Source organism: Gallus gallus, chromosome 31 (genome assembly GCF_016699485.2).
Source record: "Gallus gallus isolate bGalGal1 chromosome 31, bGalGal1.mat.broiler.GRCg7b, whole genome shotgun sequence".
NCBI classification, from domain to species: Eukaryota; Metazoa; Chordata; class Aves; order Galliformes; family Phasianidae; genus Gallus; species Gallus gallus.
Window position 1 is genome coordinate 1,925,852 of NC_052562.1, and position 17,338 is coordinate 1,943,189.

The 17,338-nt window shown below is 54.9% G+C and overlaps 3 protein-coding genes across 6 annotated transcripts; 2 read left to right on the forward strand and 1 right to left on the reverse strand.

Annotated features, from left to right (window-relative positions):
- The first annotated feature begins 2,283 nt into the window (after positions 1–2,283).
- Positions 2,284–3,741, forward strand: LOC107057632 (immunoglobulin superfamily member 1-like). Its single transcript, XM_040653992.1, has 4 exons — positions 2,284–2,314; positions 2,388–2,423; positions 2,541–3,212; positions 3,334–3,741. Exons 1-4 carry the CDS (start codon positions 2,284–2,286, stop codon positions 3,498–3,500), a joined length of 906 nt encoding a protein of 301 aa, XP_040509926.1. The 3' UTR covers positions 3,501–3,741.
- A 3,540-nt stretch (positions 3,742–7,281) lies between these two features.
- LOC112530310 (leukocyte immunoglobulin-like receptor subfamily B member 5) lies at positions 7,282–10,180 on the forward strand. The gene is given in 7 exon segments (XM_040653993.1): positions 7,282–7,303; positions 7,530–7,607; positions 7,610–7,807; positions 7,888–8,199; positions 8,317–8,457; positions 8,555–8,592; positions 8,963–10,180. Coding segments are annotated over 7 exon segments (927 nt in total). The 3' UTR covers positions 9,101–10,180.
- Positions 10,181–11,173: 993 nt separating this feature from the next.
- On the reverse strand, positions 11,174–16,136 carry LOC107049967 (T-cell-interacting, activating receptor on myeloid cells protein 1-like). 4 transcript variants are annotated; one of them, XM_040654416.2, is made up of 6 exons: positions 16,053–16,136; positions 15,944–15,979; positions 13,226–13,504; positions 12,587–12,721; positions 12,394–12,431; positions 11,174–11,822 (listed from the first exon to the last, which is right to left on the reverse strand). In XM_040654416.2, the coding sequence occupies exons 1-6, from the start codon at positions 16,081–16,083 to the stop codon at positions 11,685–11,687; spliced, it is 657 nt and encodes a 218-aa protein (XP_040510350.1). In that variant the 5' UTR covers positions 16,084–16,136; the 3' UTR covers positions 11,174–11,684. The 4 variants fall into 4 exon arrangements, with proteins under 4 accessions (XP_040510350.1, XP_040510352.2, XP_040510349.2 ...); XM_040654418.2 differs by lacking the exons at positions 15,944–15,979; positions 16,053–16,136 and adding exons at positions 13,614–13,649; positions 13,723–13,786 and having other exon boundaries at positions 12,587–12,648; XM_040654415.2 differs by lacking the exons at positions 15,944–15,979; positions 16,053–16,136 and adding exons at positions 13,614–13,649; positions 13,723–13,786.
- Positions 16,137–17,338: the final 1,202 nt, after the last annotated feature.

Below are 17,338 nucleotides of genomic sequence, written 5' to 3' on the forward strand. Positions count from 1 at the left end.
TATCCGTGCATGCAAGCACACCTTTGGCTCAACTTCCAGTTCAGCTTGTGTCATGGTTTTGTAACTTCGCTACTGGTATTCCACATCATAACATCATGGACAAAAGAGAAGAACTACGTATCCCGGAGGACCTCACGGTCACAGAAGGAAGACACATCACGGAAGATACGTCATCTGGTTGCGCGCGGTGCTTCTTCACTTTCGCTTGCTGCCGGGAGAGGAGTGGGTGTGCTTTCCAAGCCGGGCGCCTTCATCAAGTAAGGCTTTCGGTTTCAGAAACTCTCTCTCTCTCTCTCTCTCTCTCTCTCTCTATCGCTCTTTCGCTCTCTCCCATTTCATTTGATTTATTAACCTTACTCCCAATTAGATTGCAGTATATCGTGTCATCTTGCATTCCAACATTGTAGTTAGTAAAACAAGTTCTCCTACTTAAATCGTTGCCGCTGCTCTGTTTTTTCTCGGGAAGCCGGGGGGGAGGGGGCCCGCGAGCCTACTGCCCCCCTGTCACAGGCACAGATCTATCAAGGTAACTCCGTGACACCATGGTATCACCCCGCTGTTCCCCTGTGTCTCCAGGTGCCACCCGCTGACAACGAGGGGCTGACCTACACTGAGCTGCAAGCTGTGACCCCCAGCTTCTGCCGCCCTGGGCCCAGCGTGGTCCCCCAGCCCCCGGTTATCTACGCCCAGCTGGGCTATGGGGAACCTCACTGATGTCCCCCACACCGGTTGCTGCATTTGTGGAGTGCAATAATGGAAACAGACCCCAAGTTCCCCGCTTGGGTCTCACTGATGCTCTCTGCTCCCCCAGTCCCACAAATCTCCCCACATTTAACATCCCTCAAATCCCCACCGGTGTACACCAAATCCTCCCAAATCCCACCAAATCCCTGCATGGTCAGCGCTACCGTCACAGTGCATCCTTATCACCTGGATTCCTTTACACCCCTCAAGACCTCCAAATCCTCCCCAGTCCACACCCAAATCCCACCAGCACTCTTGGAGGACCCCCACAACTCTCAAACTCTGCACCAACCTCCACCACCAGCACCGAGGGACCCCTGGGTTGGTCCCAATCCACCACAAAAGCCCCCGTAACACTGAGTGGTGTGTAACGACAGGTGTGCACTACCCCACAACAGGCGCGCAATCCAAGGAGTGTTCTCACACATGTGTCATTGTCACCACTGCTGAATCGCACCGCCTCGCTGGGCTCACATCCACCACTTGGTCTCCATCAGTGCTCACAAGCCTCGATGAATGTCAGTGGGGCCATTATTTCTGCATGGAGGAATGCAGTCCCATCCCTTTTGCCTCCTCCACATATCCGTGTCAGATGCCACTGTGCCAATGTGTCCCCTCTGCTGCTGTCTGTCCCACGGCAACAGAATGTGATGGGACATTGGTGGGAAGGTTCCACCTCTGCTGCTGTCCCACTGACATTCACCTCTGATGTCGTGTGCCAAAATAATCAATCAGCAGGCATTACTTTCAGAATAGCCCTCATGAAATATATGATACCGTTCTACTCTTACTGACTGAAGTTATTCTTGTTTCTTAATAGTCTTGTGTTAAAAATGTTCCTGACCACACGTGTGCACACCCATATGTCTGCATCCACATGTGTGCTATTGTGTGTCTTCATGTATATTACATGTGTGTGCACAGTCATATACGCGCAGCAGCCGTACACACATGTACTACCTGGTTAGTGCTCTGCCTCTGTGTGTCTGTGACATCGTGTGTGTGCATGGATACACGTACAAAATAATGCACATGTGTGTGTCCTTAGCATGCGACAGAGGTCTGTGTGGGTGTTACTGTGTCCCCAGTGGTTCCTGCGGCTGTCCTCATTGGGGATGGTGGAGGAAAGCACTGTGGGGACAGAGTTTGGAACGCAAAGTTCATGGAGACAGCAGGCTGAACGTGTTGGGGGCCACCTGTGACATCCCATGTGGGACACCCCACTGAAGCCACGTGTCCTGTGTTTTACACCCCCTTAGATGATGCCGTGCATTGCCACACACTGGCAGTGCTTTGCAGGAAGCATGTGACAGCTGAGATGTGATCGCCTGTGTGGGGCATCCCAACAGGGACTGCAGTTCCAGCTTCATGCAGAGAAGCCCATGGCGTATCCCCAAAGACACCACCCCTTGGGGACCGCAATTGCAACACTGAGGAGGTGACATCATGTCACTTCTTGTCCCTTGGAAACTGAAAGCAGCTCTCCGGCCACTTCCTTTCTCTGCTGCAGTCTCGCTGTCCCCACGCTGCTCCTGCCTCATGGCAACAGTGGCGGTGGCCCTCATCCTGGGTGAGTGACCATGGGGATGTGTTGCCACGGGGGTTGGTGGCCCTGAGTGGGACCAGGAACGTGTCCCTTGCAGGTTGGTGGCTGGTGGGAGTGAGCCGGGCACAGCAACGTGAGTATGGGGATAGGGGGAGAATGGGGACAGAGGGAGGAAACTGTGGTCAGGGTGCCAGCAGAGGGGCCCAGGAGGGTGTGCAGGGACAAGGCTGACTGCTGTCCCCTGTCCTAGTGCCCCGACCCTCCCTGTCGCTGCACCCCAGCCAGGGGGTGTCCCTGGGGGACACTGTCACCCTGCGCTGCCAACTGCCCCAGCCAGCTGCCTGGGTCGAGCTGTACCAGGATGGAAAGTGGAGATCCAGAAAAAAAATGGACCAGGAGCAGGATGTGGCTGAATTCTCCTTGACTGGAATTAAGCAGGAAGATGCTGTGAGATATCAGTGCCAGTACCAGGGTTTGGAGCAACCAGGGACATCGGAGAAGAGTGACCCTGTCAAGCTGGTGGTGACAGGTGAGGGCACTGGGGAAAGCAGATGGCCCTGGGCTGTTCCCACAGGGCTGTGTTCCATCTCTGTTACCTCTCTGTGCTCAGATCACAGCTATCCCCCACCTGGCATTTCCCTGAGCCCCAAAGAACATGTGAAGATGGGGACCAATGTCACCATCCAGTGCTGGAACAACATCTATGGGGTCGCCTTCTTCCTGCACAAGGACGGGCACTCAGCCCCTATTCAGCGCCAAAAACTCAGTGTTGAGGGCCCTGCCACCTTCACCCTCTTTGGGGTGACCCCAGCTGACTCCGGCACCTATAGGTGCTCCTACCACATCAGGGGCTGCTGCCTTCTGTTCTCACCCCTTGGGGATAATGTGACCCTGGAAGTGATTCCCAGACCTGCAATCCCAGGTAGGTCTGAGTTCCCATTTCGTTCTCCCCTTCTCACCCATGACTGACAGTGTCACTGCATCCCTCATCCACTGAGGTGGGGGCTGTGTACGAGGAAACCTAATGCACTTTGAACCCACAGGTATCAATGGGGGACCCAGCAGGAACCTGGTGGCAGCAGTGTCGGGGGGCTGTGCTGCTGCCATTGTCATCATCATCGTCCTCACTGTCTCTTTGCTCCTTGTTGCCCAGAGAAGACGAATGCAGAGAGATGAGAGGACTGGTGGGGAAGGGGTTAAATGGCTTTGATTCCCCATAGATACCCTATAGATCCCCACTGGTTTTGTTTGGTCCCTTTATAATCCCACCCTTCTCTCCTCCCCTTTATGACTCAGGTGACACCCCCAGAAGCCCTGAGGCTGTGCAGTTCCAGGTCAGTATCTGGGTCAGGAGACCCTAACCCCAACGTGCCCCATTGCCCCTCCCCCAGATCTCAACAGGAAACCCCAAACACTGCCCATAGTAAACCCTTTTATGGATTCCAATGATGTTGTGCCATGGGGACCTCCAAATCTCCACCATGGGGATGCCCCACACCCCAAACTGAAGCCCCCTCGCATGCTTCAAGCCTTAAACATCCCCAGATTCAATGGGCACCCTCAAATGATAATTGGACTCCCAGACACCACCCACAGGGAACCCCCATGTCACACCCACAGCTTCCCAAAATCTACACCACCCCACAATCCCAACCCCCTTCTCCTGGACAGCCCCCCACCCATTACACAGTGCCATCATCCCCTCAGTTGGGATATTGGGATCCCATGGTCACACTGCTGTCCCTGTGTCCCCAGGTGTCCCCCGGTGACAGCGAGGGTCTGACCTACGCCCAGCTGCAAGCTGTGACCCCCAGCACACACCCCCCGCCTCTTCTACCACCTCTGAACCCCCCATTATCTATGCCGAGGTGGGCACGCGGGGACCCCGCTGATGCCCCCAGATGTGTACGCAAACACGGGTGTGTTGTGTGCACACATGGACTTCAAGGGTGCACAGTGCCAGTGTGCTCGGTGTGCTCACCACCACGTGTGAATTACAGCCATGTAGCTGTGCGTGTGAACACGTGGATGTGTATTAAACGGGTGTGCACCATCCCATGTGCACAACAGGTGTACAAACACACGTGTGGGACACGCTGAACTCTGTTTTTCTGTGTGTGTCTGTGCGATGCCGTATGTGTGCACCACCAGCTGTACACACTGCTGCTCATGTGTGTCCTTAGCATGTGCTCCCTGGGTCTGCACTACACGTGTGCCTCCACAACACATGCATGTCATCAACATGTGCCCTGTGCCTGAACCACATCTGTCCCCACAGCACACGCGTGTCCTTACCGTGTGCTCCCCACGGCGCATCTCCATCTCCACAAGCCAAACCAGCCCCCATCCCACAGTGGTTTATGAGGCAGGATTTGTGGTGAGGAGGGAAAATGCCTTTGGGTGACGGTTGGGAACAGGACAGAGGGGTTGTGGGGTTTGCCAGAAAGTGGGGGAGAAGAGGAAGTTTGTGTGTGGGAGGGCTGTGTGTGGGAGCAGCAGTGAGGGGAAGGGCAGGAGAGCTGACTTCCCCCTTTTGGTGGTGGAAGGGGAAATGCTGGAGAGTTTGTGAGCTCGATGGAGATTATGGAGTCCACATGGAGGATTGTGGGGAGCTGGATGGAGACCTGTGGGGCCACAGGGAGATCTGGCAGCTGCATGAAGGATCTGCAGTCTTCTTGATGGAGGTTTGGGGCTGGATTGAAATGTTGGGTTGGTTGGAGGCTTTGGGACTGAGTGGAGGATTGTGGGGTGGATGGAGGTTTTGATGTAGATCGGGTATTACTGTTTGAATGATGGATTTTGTGGTTGAATGGAGTCTTGGGGGCCTGGATGTAGAGATTGTGTCTGGCTGTACAGATCAGAGGTTGGTGTCGATTTAGGGGCAGGATGGAGGTTTCAGAGGGGACGGAGATTTTGGGGGATGGGTGACATTTATGGGGCTGGATGGTGCATGTGTGGACTGAATAGAGATTTTTTGGGGTGGATAACGATTTTGGGGCTGAAGGTCCTGGGGTTGATTGAGGTTTTGGAGGGCTGTGTTTGGAGGGTGGTGTGGGGTGTGGATGTTGGGACTGGATGAGGGATTAGGGGTGGCTGGATGAAGATTGTGGGGCTGGATGCGGAGTTTGGTATGAGATGGAGGTTTTGGGAATGGGTGGAGATCATTGGGATGAATGGAAGTTTTGGGGTCAGAACTGAGATGCTGTAGGTCGATTGCAGGATTTTAGGGTCTGGTTAAGGATTTTGGGGGTGAGTGGAGGTATTGGTATTGGAAGGACAGATAGATATTAGGAAACATAGTTCAGGTGTGTGGGTGGATAGAAGAGCCATCAGGTGGGAAGACTGAGAGATCAACAGGCAGAAGGTGGCTTGAATTTGTTGTGTCCGTACTGGATCAGGAGGTGCAGCACCAGGAGCAAGAGATCCTGCAGGAGGATGGATGGATGGATGGATGGATGGATGGATGGATGGATGGATGGATGGATGAGAGACAGAGTGATGGAAAGCAGCCCACACAGCTGGGAATCTGTCCTCAAGGACAAGGAGAGGAGCAGAGCTGTCAGATGTGTAAGGCCGCTTTGCTCAGGGCACAAGAGCTCTCCATCCCCAGTGCAGGCAGTCCAGAAAGGAAGGCAAGACAGCAGCATGGCTGAAGCGGGACCTGCTGGTCAAAGTGGAGAGCAAGAAGCAGATGCACAGGCAGTGTCAGCAGGGCCAGGGAGCCTGGCAGGAGGGTGGTGCTGGTGCTGGTCTGTGTGGGGCTGGGGGCAGGAAGGCCAAGGCCCAGCTGGAACTGGATGTGGTGAGGGGTGCAAAGAAGAACAAGGAAGGCTTTGACAGGGCTGTCAACCCGAAAAGGAAAGCCCAGGAGGGTGAACCCATCAGTGAGCAATGCAGGCAGGCTGGAAACAACAGACAAGGAGAAGGCTGACTCCTTCATGGGGTATATGGGTACCACACACAGCCTCTGTGTGTCAGTAGATCTAATCAGACTCAAAAATGCTGTCCCACATTCTGAGAGCAAGGCAAGGTCCATCCCTTGTTCTGTCCTTCTAATTCAGACTGCAGGATGATTTCCTGATCTGATCCAGGTCTGGCAACACCACACACCCTCGCTGAGTGCTATTCCCTTCAGCAGTGAATTGGCTCTGCAGGGCTGCCAATGGCTCCTGCCAGGATTTCAGCCTTCCATCAGCAGTGTGTTGAATGACAGCCTCTCCTTCTGGGCTGTCAGCAGCGCTGCTCCCAACACAGCGCACACTGTGTGGTTCTGAGCCCAAGGCATTCCCGGTGGGGAAGGGCACACAGTGCCCCTTTTCAGCTCCTCCGGAACAGGGGAGCAGCCCAGCACCGGCATTTCCCAGGCAGCCATGGCTTGCCCATGCTCAGACCTGTCCCGGCATGGAGCCTTCCTGGCGTAGAGCTGAGAGGTCACCTCCGGACCTTTCCGGACCTGTCACGGGCACAGCTTTACCTACATATCTCTGTGACAGCAGAGAAGCTGCATTTCTTGATGTCTCCTTTTGGCCAGATGGTGACTTCAATCATTGCATGAGCGCTCTCATCCCCCCTTCTGCACCAGCACTGCAACTCCTCAAAATGGACCATGATTGTTTTCCTCTATGCATCTCTCTCTCTTACGTTCCTTCTCTGCTTCTCTCCAACTTCTCTCCTTTCTTTTCCTCTCTCTTTCGCATTTTCCTCCCAGTCATCTTTTATGCTTCTCCTGCAGCAGCCATGATCCATGACAGCCCAGGGTTGAGAGCGTGTGGGGCACCTCAACAGGCGCAGTGTGCAGAGTGCACCTCTCCACTTGTCGCACCCCAGAGGGGCCCCACAGTGCAACCACCCCTATGTGCTAATATGTCCACATCAGGAGGTGACATCATATCATCCTGAAAAAGAAAGGGGAACTAACAGCAGCTCTCCGGCCAATTCCTTTCCCCTCTGCAGTCTCACTGTCCCCACGCTGCTCCTGCCTCATGGCACCAATGGCGGTGGCCCTCATCCTCGGTGAGTGACCATGGGGACGTGGTGCCACGGGGGTTGGTGGCTCAGTGTGGGACCAGGACTGTGTCCCTTGCAGGTTGGTGGCTGGTGGCAGCGAGCAGGGCACAGCAACGTGAGTATGGGGATAGGGGGAGAATGGGGACAGAGGGAGGAAACTGTGGTCAGGAGGCCAGCAGAGGGGCTGAGGAAGGTGTGCAGGGACAAGGCTGACTGTTGCCCCCCGTCCTAGTGCCCCGACCCTCCCTGTCACTGCACCCCAGCCCGGGGGTGTCCCTGGGGGATCCTGTCACCCTGCGCTGCCACCTGCCCGGGTGCCTGCCTGGGTCTGGCTGTACCGGGAAGGAGGTTGGCCATACAAGAAGCGGAAGGAGAAGGAGCAGGACGCGGCCGAGTTCTCCATTGTTAGCACAAAGCGGGAATATGCAGGTCGTTACTGGTGTCAGTACTGGGTGTCTGAGTCAGCCGAGGTGTCAGTGAAGAGTGACCCCTTGGAGCTGGTGCTGACAGGTGAGGACACTGGGGAAAGCAAATGGCTCTGGCTGCTCCCCACAGGACCGTGTCCTACTGCTGTCCCCTTCCTCATGCAGATCTCAGATATCCCCCATCCAGCATTTCCCTTCACCCTGAGCAACATGTGGGAACAGGGACCAATGTCACCATCCGCTGCTGGAACAAGGACTACGGGGCCACCTTCTTCCTGCACAAGGATGGGAGCTCAGACCCTCTCCAGCGCCAGGACTCCAGTGGTGGGGACACAGCCACTTTCACCCTCTTTGGGGTGACCCCAGCTGACAGTGGCACCTACAGGTGCTCCTACCGCCTCTGGCACTATGCCTTTATGTCCTCACCCCTTGGGGACAGCGTGATGCTGGAGGTGACACCCACACCTGCACCCCCAGGTGGGTCTCATCCCCATTTGGGTACACCTGGTGCCACCCATGAGTGGCTGTGTCACCTCCCGTCCCCATGGAGGTGGTGGCTGGGGATGGGATAACCCACACATTCCGACCCCACGGGTGCTGCAGGCAGTTCTCATGGGAACCTGGTGGTGGCAGTGGTTGGTGGCTGCACTGCTGCTTTTGTCTTCATCCTCGTCCTTATCATCTTCTTCCTCCTCTCTGCCCGCAGACGTCGGACACAGAGAGATGAGAGCCCTGGTGGGGAAGGGGTTAAATGTCCTTATTTCTCAGTAGATCCCCTCAAACATCCCTCAGGCTCCCCCATAATCTCATTCTCCTCCGTGTTTTGACACAGGTGCCCCCCCCAAAAAGCCTGAGGCCATGGAGTTCCAGGTGAGTGACTGGGTCAGGGAGCACCAAATCCCAGTCTGACCCTTGAAGTGCTCCCAGTCCCACATAGAGCCCCAAACTCTGTCCATGGGGACCCCAGGGGACTCCCCACCCTCTCATGCTTTGCCCTAATGTTAAGCACACCCCCAAACTCAGCCCACGAGGAACTCCAAATCTGCATCAAGGGAACACCCTGGACCCTGATCTGAGCCCCCTGATCCCCCTGAACCCTCTAATTCTTAAACACCCCTCAGACCCCATGGGCACTTTCACGCCATGTAGTAGGAACCCCAAACATCACCCGTGGGGTGTCCCTCCCACATCACATTTGGGACCCCCATGGTGGCACTCTGTATTCCAACTGTGTCCCCAGGTGCCTTCCAGTGACAGCGAGGGTCTGACCTACTTGGAGCTGCAAGCTGTGACCCCCAGCACACAGCCCCCCAGCCCCCCCGCCGCCCCACAGCCCTCTGTTATCTACACCGAGGTGGCCGTTGGGGGGCGCCACTGATGCCTCCATACGTGTGCACAAACACGTGTGTGTTGTATGCACACATGTGCTTCCAGCATGCACAGTGCAGTTGTGTTGTGTGTGCTCACCATCACGTGCGCACTGCATACAGGTACCACTGCATGTGTTCATATGTTACCTGCGTGTGCACCATCACATGTGCACAAAAGTTGTACACAGATGTGCACTCCGTGATTAACTCTGTTCCTTTGTGTCTGTGCGATGCCATGTGTGTACACCAGTATATGTGCACAGTAGTGCACGTGTGTCCTTAGCATGCTTTCTGAGACTGGTAATAAATGCATGAGGTGACCAGCAACACTTTGTGGACAGCTCTTCGTTCCAAAACATTGCTTTGGAGCCGTTTGATTTCAAAGAGAAGCTCTCCATAAATGGATGTGTATTCCTGCTCCGAGCCTTGGCTGACTCCATCGTGGTATCCACCCCAGCTGACTGGGAGAGGTGCGACTCAGGAGGCAGAGAAAGATTCACCTCCCTCCAAACCCACTCAGGGGGACGGTGCACATCTGCTCCCTGTGCCTGCACTATCCATGTCCTCACTGTGTACGTGTGTCCTCACCATGTGCCCCACATCAGCGCCTCGTCTGTCCCCACAGCACACACATGTCCCTCCCGTGTGCGCATCTCCAGCTCCACATCCCAAACCAGCACCCGACCCACCGTGGTGTTGGGGCAGGATTCCCATTTCTGGAGGGTTTTATCCCACATTCCTGGATGAGAATTCTGATTCCAAAGTGTTTCATTCTGCTTTGTGAGGGAGAATTCCTATTTCTGGAAGTTTTACCCTTCCTCTACCTCTGAAGGTTTTCATTCCTTCTTTTGGGGATAATGCTTGGATCTGAAGGGTTTTCACCAACCTCTGGGAGGAGATTTCCCATTTCCAAATGTTTTTGTCATCATTTCTGGTAGAATTATCATTTGTGGATGTATTTATCTAAACTTTTGTGAAAAATTCCCGAAACTCTTTGGGAAAATGCAGCCCCAGGAGCAGGAGATCCAGCCGGAGAAGGACAGATGAACGGATGGCCAATGTACTGGTGCAAACCGTCTCCAAACCACTGAAAAAAATGAAATGGTAACGCAGGGGAAAAAAAAAAAATAGGAGAAGAAGAGTGAGGGGTTGAGAGGAGAGGAGAGGAGAGGAGAGGAGAGGAGAGGAGAGGAGAGGAGAGGAGAGGAGAGGAGAGGAGAGGAGAGGAGAGGAGAGGAGAGGAGAGGAGAGGAGAGGAGAGGAGAGGAGAGGAGAGGAGAGGAGAGGAGAGGAGAGGAGAGGAGAGGAGAGGAGAGGAGAGGAGAGGAGAGGAGAGGAGAGAGGAGAGGAAAAGAAACAAGTCGTCTACAGGGCCATGAATCCAATAAATGCTGGCTCACATTCTGAGAGCAAGGCAAGGTCCATCCCTTGTTCCTGTCCTTCTAATTCAGACCGCAGAATGATTTCCTGATCTGATGGATCTGGCAGCACCACACACCCTCGCTGACTGCTATTCTGTTCAGCAGTGAATTGGCTCTGCAGGGCTGCCAGCGGCCCCTGCCAGGATTTCAGTCTTCCATCAGCAGTGTGTTGAATGACAGCCTCTCCTTCTGGGCTGTCAGCAGCGCTGCTCCCAACACAGCGCACACTGTGTGCTTCTGAGCCCAAGGCGTTCCCGGTGGGGAAGGGCACACAGTGCCCCTTTTCAGCTCCTCAGGAGCAGGGGTGCAGCCCTGCACTGGCATTTCCCAGGCAGCCATGGCTTGGCCCTGCTCGGACCTCTCCCGGCATGGAGCCTTCCTGGGGTAGAGCTGAGAGGTCACCTCTGCACCTTCCGACACAGAGGGGATCTGACAGCACCGCCCCGTGGGTGTCACGTCCTGTGCATGGAGGGTGGGAGGGAGGGAGCACAGGGACTGTGGTGCTGTCACACAACAGCAGCGCAGCACCACACAGCTTTCATTCTCACTGAACCCCTCCCAGTGGGTTTGGGGTGAGAAATGGAGAGAAAGAGGAAGAATTTGTAGATTCAGATAAAATCTATTTACTGAGACCGAAAACGAAGAGAGGCATAACAGTAATGATGATGAGATATATGAATATATTTTTCCAAAGCAAGTGATGCACAAAGGAATTGCTCAGCACCCAAAGACCAATGATAAAACTGGAACAGAATAGGAGGCAGGAAATATTGGGGAATCTATAGGGGATCTATCGAGCATCAGTGGGAGATGGAAGGGGAGCAAAGGGACGTGTCTGGGGATGTCCAGAGGAGGGGAAGATTGGGACAGATGAGGGGGTCTCACAGGAATGGTGGTGGTGTTTGGGAGTGGATGGGAGAGGATTCGAAGGTTTCAAGGTGTGTTAAGAGATTTGTGGGGATAAAGAAGGACTTTGGGGTAAGAGATGAGCATTTAGAGATTTGGTGTGTCTGGAAAGCATTTGGGATGCACCAGTGAGAATGTGGGATTGTTAGATTTGGGGAGGTTATCTGGTTTGTGGTTAGATCAGGACATCAGGGAGTCCCAAGCAGGGAATTTGAGGTTTGTCCCCTTCCACACACCCCAGAAATGCGACACGTGGGGAGGCCCATCAGCGCGGTAAATCAGTGCTGACTGTGGTGTAGATGACAGGGGACTGGGGGGCAGTGGGGGAAGTGGGAGGCTGGGGGCACGGGATGGCAGCTGGCATCTCGGCGTAGGTCAGATCCTCGCTGTCCCTGGAGGGCCCCTGGAGATGGAGGAGGAGAGTGGTGTGATACCATGGGGGTCCCCAAGATGTGTGGGGTGAGGGTGGGTCTCTGGTGTAGGTATGTGGGGGGTATGGCCATGAGGAGGAGTCTGCGTTTGTGACTGGGCTTAGATTTGGGGTCTGCATGGGGGATGTTTGGAGGTCCAGCCGTGGATTTGGGGTGCCCATAGGGTCTCGGGGTGTTTAGGGACTGGTGGAACACAGAGGCTTAATTTTGGTGTCCCCATGCGTCATTGGGTTTCCCTGTGGGTGCATTTAGTGCCCCTCTAGTCAAGAAATCGGTGCCTATACGGTCTAGAGGGGGTTAAGGCTTGGAGTTCATCTTTAGGTCTGGTATTTAGGGGTATCTGTGGGCTGGGGTTCCCCACAGTGCAGGTTTGTGTTTCCCAAGGGTTGGACACGGGTGGTGCTCATAAATGTGAGGGTAAGCCATATGAGGTTGGGGGTCATTTGGAGTACCCATGGGGAAGATTTGGGTTTCCATGGAGATGTGAGGTGTGGGTCTTAAGAAGTGAACTGGGATTTGGGGTCCACTGACCCCGACACTTACCTGGAATTGCACTGACTTGGGCATCTCAGGGGCGACACCTGCATCAAAAAGAAGAGGGGGAAATGTGGGAGTTATGTGTGGGCCTTGAGGGACAAATCGTGGATTTATAAAGGATCAGTAGGGGGTCAAAGAAAACATAGGGGATGCCTGGGGGGATCTGTAGGGAATGGAAACCATTGAAGTCCTTCCTCACCAGCACTCTCATCTCTCCATGTCCAGAGGCTGCGGGCATCGAGGACAAAGTAGAGGCCCAGGCTGAAGACCAAGACAGCAGCACAGCCCCTCAGCACCGCCATCACCAGGTCCCCATGGGACCGCCCCGTGGCACCTGTGGGCTCCGAGTGTTTGGGTGTCCCCATCACAGGGCAGGGATGCCGTGACAGTTCCACCCATGGCTGACATTGGGACCCTACAAATGGGATCTCTGACCTAACTGGGGTTGCAGGTGTGGGTGTCACCTCCATCATCACGCGGTCTACATGGGGTGACGACACAAATGTGGTCCTTCGGAATTCAGGATTATATGTATTGGTGCTGGCAGAGGCCAGAGTCCCCCCTCAGTGGGTGAAGGTGGCTGTGCCCCACCAGTGGGATCCTGGCACAGGATACGAGCTGAGCATCTCTATTCCTCATCTCTATGCAGGAGGAATGTGGCACCACAACCCCCATTGCAGCACTGGGTGGTGACATCAGTCCCCATTCCCACATGTTGCCTGGGCTCAGGGAAATGCTGAGTTGGGGGAAGCTGCTGTTTGTGTGCAGGGAGGGGAAGAGATGGGACTTGGCCGTGTGGGAAAAGCTCAGGGCCAGCCAGTGTCCACAGTGCCCTCACCTGTCAGCACCAGCTCCACGGGGTCACTCTGATTTGATGTCCACAGTGGCTCTGACACCTGGTACCGACACTGATATGTCCCGGCGTCCTCCAGGTTTGTGACAGCAAAGGAGAACTCAGCTGCATCCTGCTCCTTGTCTTTTTCCTTGTCAAATCTCAGAGTTCCATTGAGCCAGAGCTGGACCCAGGCAGCCATGCGGGGCAGGTGGCACCGCAGGGTGACAGTGTCCCCCAGGGACACCCCCTGGCTGGGGTGCAGTGACAGGGAGGGTTGGGGCACTAGGACAGGGGACAGCAGTCAGCCTTATCCCTGCACACCCGCCTGGGCCCCTCAGCTTGCCCCCTGCCCTCGCTCCGCTCCCTCCATCCCCATTCTCCCCATACTCACATTGCCGTGCCCTGCTCGCAGCCACCAGCCACCAACCTGCAAGGGACACAGTCCTGGTCCCACTCAGGGCCACCAACCCCTGTGGCACCACATCCCCATTCTCACTCACCCAGGATGAGGGCCACCGCCATTGGTGCCATGAGGCAGGAGCAGCTTGGGGACAGTGAGACTGCAGTGGGGAAAGGAAGTGGCCGGAGAGGCAATCTCATTTCCCCCTGGGGACAGGATGCCATGATGTCATATCCTCGTGACAGATTTCCCCCATCTGTGGTGACAGTGCTGGGTCCCAGATAGGGTCACACACTCAGATCACTGCACACAGCCTCTGTTGTGGTGTCCCATGCAGGCGGTCAACCCCTGAGTGTCCCACACTCCCCAAAGTTCTGCCATCACGTGGCCTTGAGTGGTGTCCTCCATGGGTTGCCCAGCACAGAACATGTGGCTCCAATGGCGTGTTCCACATGGAAGGTCACTTGTGATCCCCAACACGTCCAGCCAGCTGTCACCATGCAGTTTGGGTACCACACTCTGTTCTCTGTGCTTTCCTCTGTCATGCCCTCGGGGACCAGCACAGACTGGCTGGGGACACTGTGACACCCACACAAATGGGGAGGGCACACACTGAGGGCACTGAATCTGCGCAGTGCCCCAGTAGGGCAGTCCGTGCTTTCCTGGGGTCTCCAGGACAGCAGTCAGAGTGAAGGAACAGCTCAGAGCTGTGAGCAGCAGCTCTGAGGCTGCTGTACCGCTGAGAGCAGTTGTGTTGCAACACGCACGCGTGTGGTTAGGAACATGGACTCATTGAGGCCTTGGGGTGGCTGGGGACACATCTGGGGTCCCACAGGACTGGTGATGTGATGTTGGGATGGATTGCAAAGAGTTCTGTTTGCCAGAGGCACGGTGGGTGTATTTCTGGGCAGGACCGGGAAGGCCTGAGGGATCCCTGAGCAACGAGGAGTTCTTCTGGGGCACATGAGGAAGAAGTGCAGACTGGGGATAGCAAGACTGCCGTGGGGACAGAGAGTGGCCAGACAGCTGCTGCCATTTCCTCCTGGAGTCAGGATGATGAGATGTCACCTCCTGATGCAGCAATATTAGCCCATAGGGGTGGTTGCACCGTGGGGTCCCTCTGGGGTGGGACAAGTGGAGAGGTGTACACTGCACACTGTGACTGTTGATGTGCCCCACACGCTCTGCACCCTGGGCTGTCACACACTGTCCCAAAGGACAGAGTGTGTCCCCTGGCATGCTGTCCCCAAGCATATGCCCGACTCTCTGCACAGTGCCCCAGTAGGGCATTCCGTGCTTTCCTGGTCTCTCCAGGGCAACAGAGTCAGACAGTGACTCAGAGGAACGACAGAAGACCATTTATTGAAATGTCCACCATCAGCCAATCAACTGCCCTGCACTGAAATTAGGGGACTTACAATAAGTAACTGTGAATGCGCAATACAGAGAAAGGATACTTAGGCACTGGTGTTATTGCCTTCTCTGCTACCTCCAGGGAAATTGAGGTTATGGCTGCTGCAGGAGAAGAGTAAAGATGACCAGGATGTAAATGAGGGAGAGAAAGAAAAAGAAAGAAAGAGAGGAAATGGAGAGAAGCAGAGAAGGAATGTAAGAGTGAGAGATGGAGGGAGAAAAGCAATCGTGGTCCGTTTTGGGGAGCTGCAGTGCTGGAGAAGTGCTGGCCAAAAGGAGACAGCAAGAAATGCAGCTTCTCTGGGCATCCCTTTGTGTCTGATGGTGGGCAGCTGCAGCATCATAAGGTTGTAAAGAAGTGAGTTCACAATGCCACGTTGGTCAGCATGTGTCTGTACCAGAAAGGTTCTTGAGGTGAAGCAGTGCCATTGGTGGTCCCACAAAGGCTGTCCGGTTATCTCACGGCATCTCGTGCTTTGCAGCCTCTGTTGTTATGGCAAGAGCCTTGTCTTGCACCACCACCAATTCGATGGGGACACTCTTCTCTGATACTCTCGGTGGCTCCAAAACCCGGTACTGGCACCAATACTTCCTTGCATCTTCCAGCTTTACACAAACCAAGGAGAACTCAGCCATGACCTGATGCTTGTCCATGCACTTGTAGGATCTCAAAAGTCCATCCTGGTAGAGCTCAACCCAGGCAGCTGGCTGGGGGAGGTGGCAGCACAGGGTGACAGTGTCCCCCAGGGACACCCCCTGGCTGGGGTGCAGCGACAGGGAGGGTCGGGGCACTAGGACAGGGGACAGCAGTCAGCCTTGTCCCTGCACACCTTCCTGGGCCCCTCTGCTCTGCCCCTGCCCACACTCCCCTCCCTCTCTCCCCATTCTCCCCCAGTCCCTATACTCACCTTGCTGTGCCCTGCTCGCTGCCACCAGCCACCAACCTGCAAGGGACACGGTCCTGGTCCCACACAGGGCCACCAACCCCCATGGCACCACGTCCCCTTTGTCACTCACCCAGGATGAGGGCCACAACCGTTGGTGCCATGAGGCAGGAGCAGCGTGGGGACAGCGAGACTGCAGTGAAGAAAGGAAGTGGCCGGAGAGCTGCAGTCAGTTCTCATTTTGGGATAGAGTTCCATGATGTCACCTCCCCATGTGACAATTGCGGTCCCCAAGGGGTTGGCACCGTGGGGCCCAGGATGAGATGGCACGCAAATATCCGTATCCACATCTTTTTTACAGTGCCCCAATGAGGCTGTCACCTGTCAGCTCACACACGGTCCACAAAGCACTTCCAGCACGTGGCCTGTCACTCTGTCCCCCATGGGATGCCAAGCACAGTACACATGGCTCCAACGGGCTGTCCCACATGAGATGTCACATGCAGTCCCCTACACATCCAGCCGGCTGTCACCACACACTTTGGGCACCACACTGCTCTTTCCTCCGCCATTTCCACGGGGAACAGCAGCACAGAACTTTGTGGACACAGTGACACCCACACAAACTCGGGCCCAACCTAAGGACTATGATGTACATTGAGGAACACATGTGGTCCCAACAGGGGCACACGCTAAAGGCGTGTTTAGTGAGGGCACACGTGCAACTCTAACACAGGTAGTACCTGCTGAGGACATCCATGGGAAATACTGATTGCATGTATTCCTGTACACACACAGCACAGCACATACACACCCCATGCCTCGGTGCTCAGAGTGTAGCATATTTGTGTGTACATTTATTGTGAACGCGTGGCAGCACACACACATTTAATGGAGATGAACTTGTAAAGAAGACGTACAGTGTTAGAGGCATGTAGTACACGTGTGGCATTGTGCACACAGCACACTTTGCAATCTTGAAGTGCACGTGCAGACAGAACACACGCGTTTGTGCACGCGTATGTTTGTGCACATACACATCTTACCCATGTGAGACTGAGTGTACGCATGGTCACTCACCTCCCTGGTTTCATTGGATATTTGGGTTGGATTGGTCCAGATTTTGGGGTCCCACAGAAGAGGTGGTGGGATTTTGGGGGTGGTTAGGAAATATTTGTGGTCCTTCATGAATGGTGACTGGATTTTGGGGTGGACTGGTTGAATTTGGGATTCTCAGCTGGTTATCAGGAACTTATGTAGTGCAAGGAAGAATGCTGGGGTTAGAGACGAACATCTGAGGGTAATTCATGTCATCCAAAGGCGACTGATGTCATCTCCCTGGACTTCCACAACGTCCTTGACAAGGTTGCACACCACTCCCTCATCTCAAAATGGGGGAGATGTGGATGCGAGCATTGG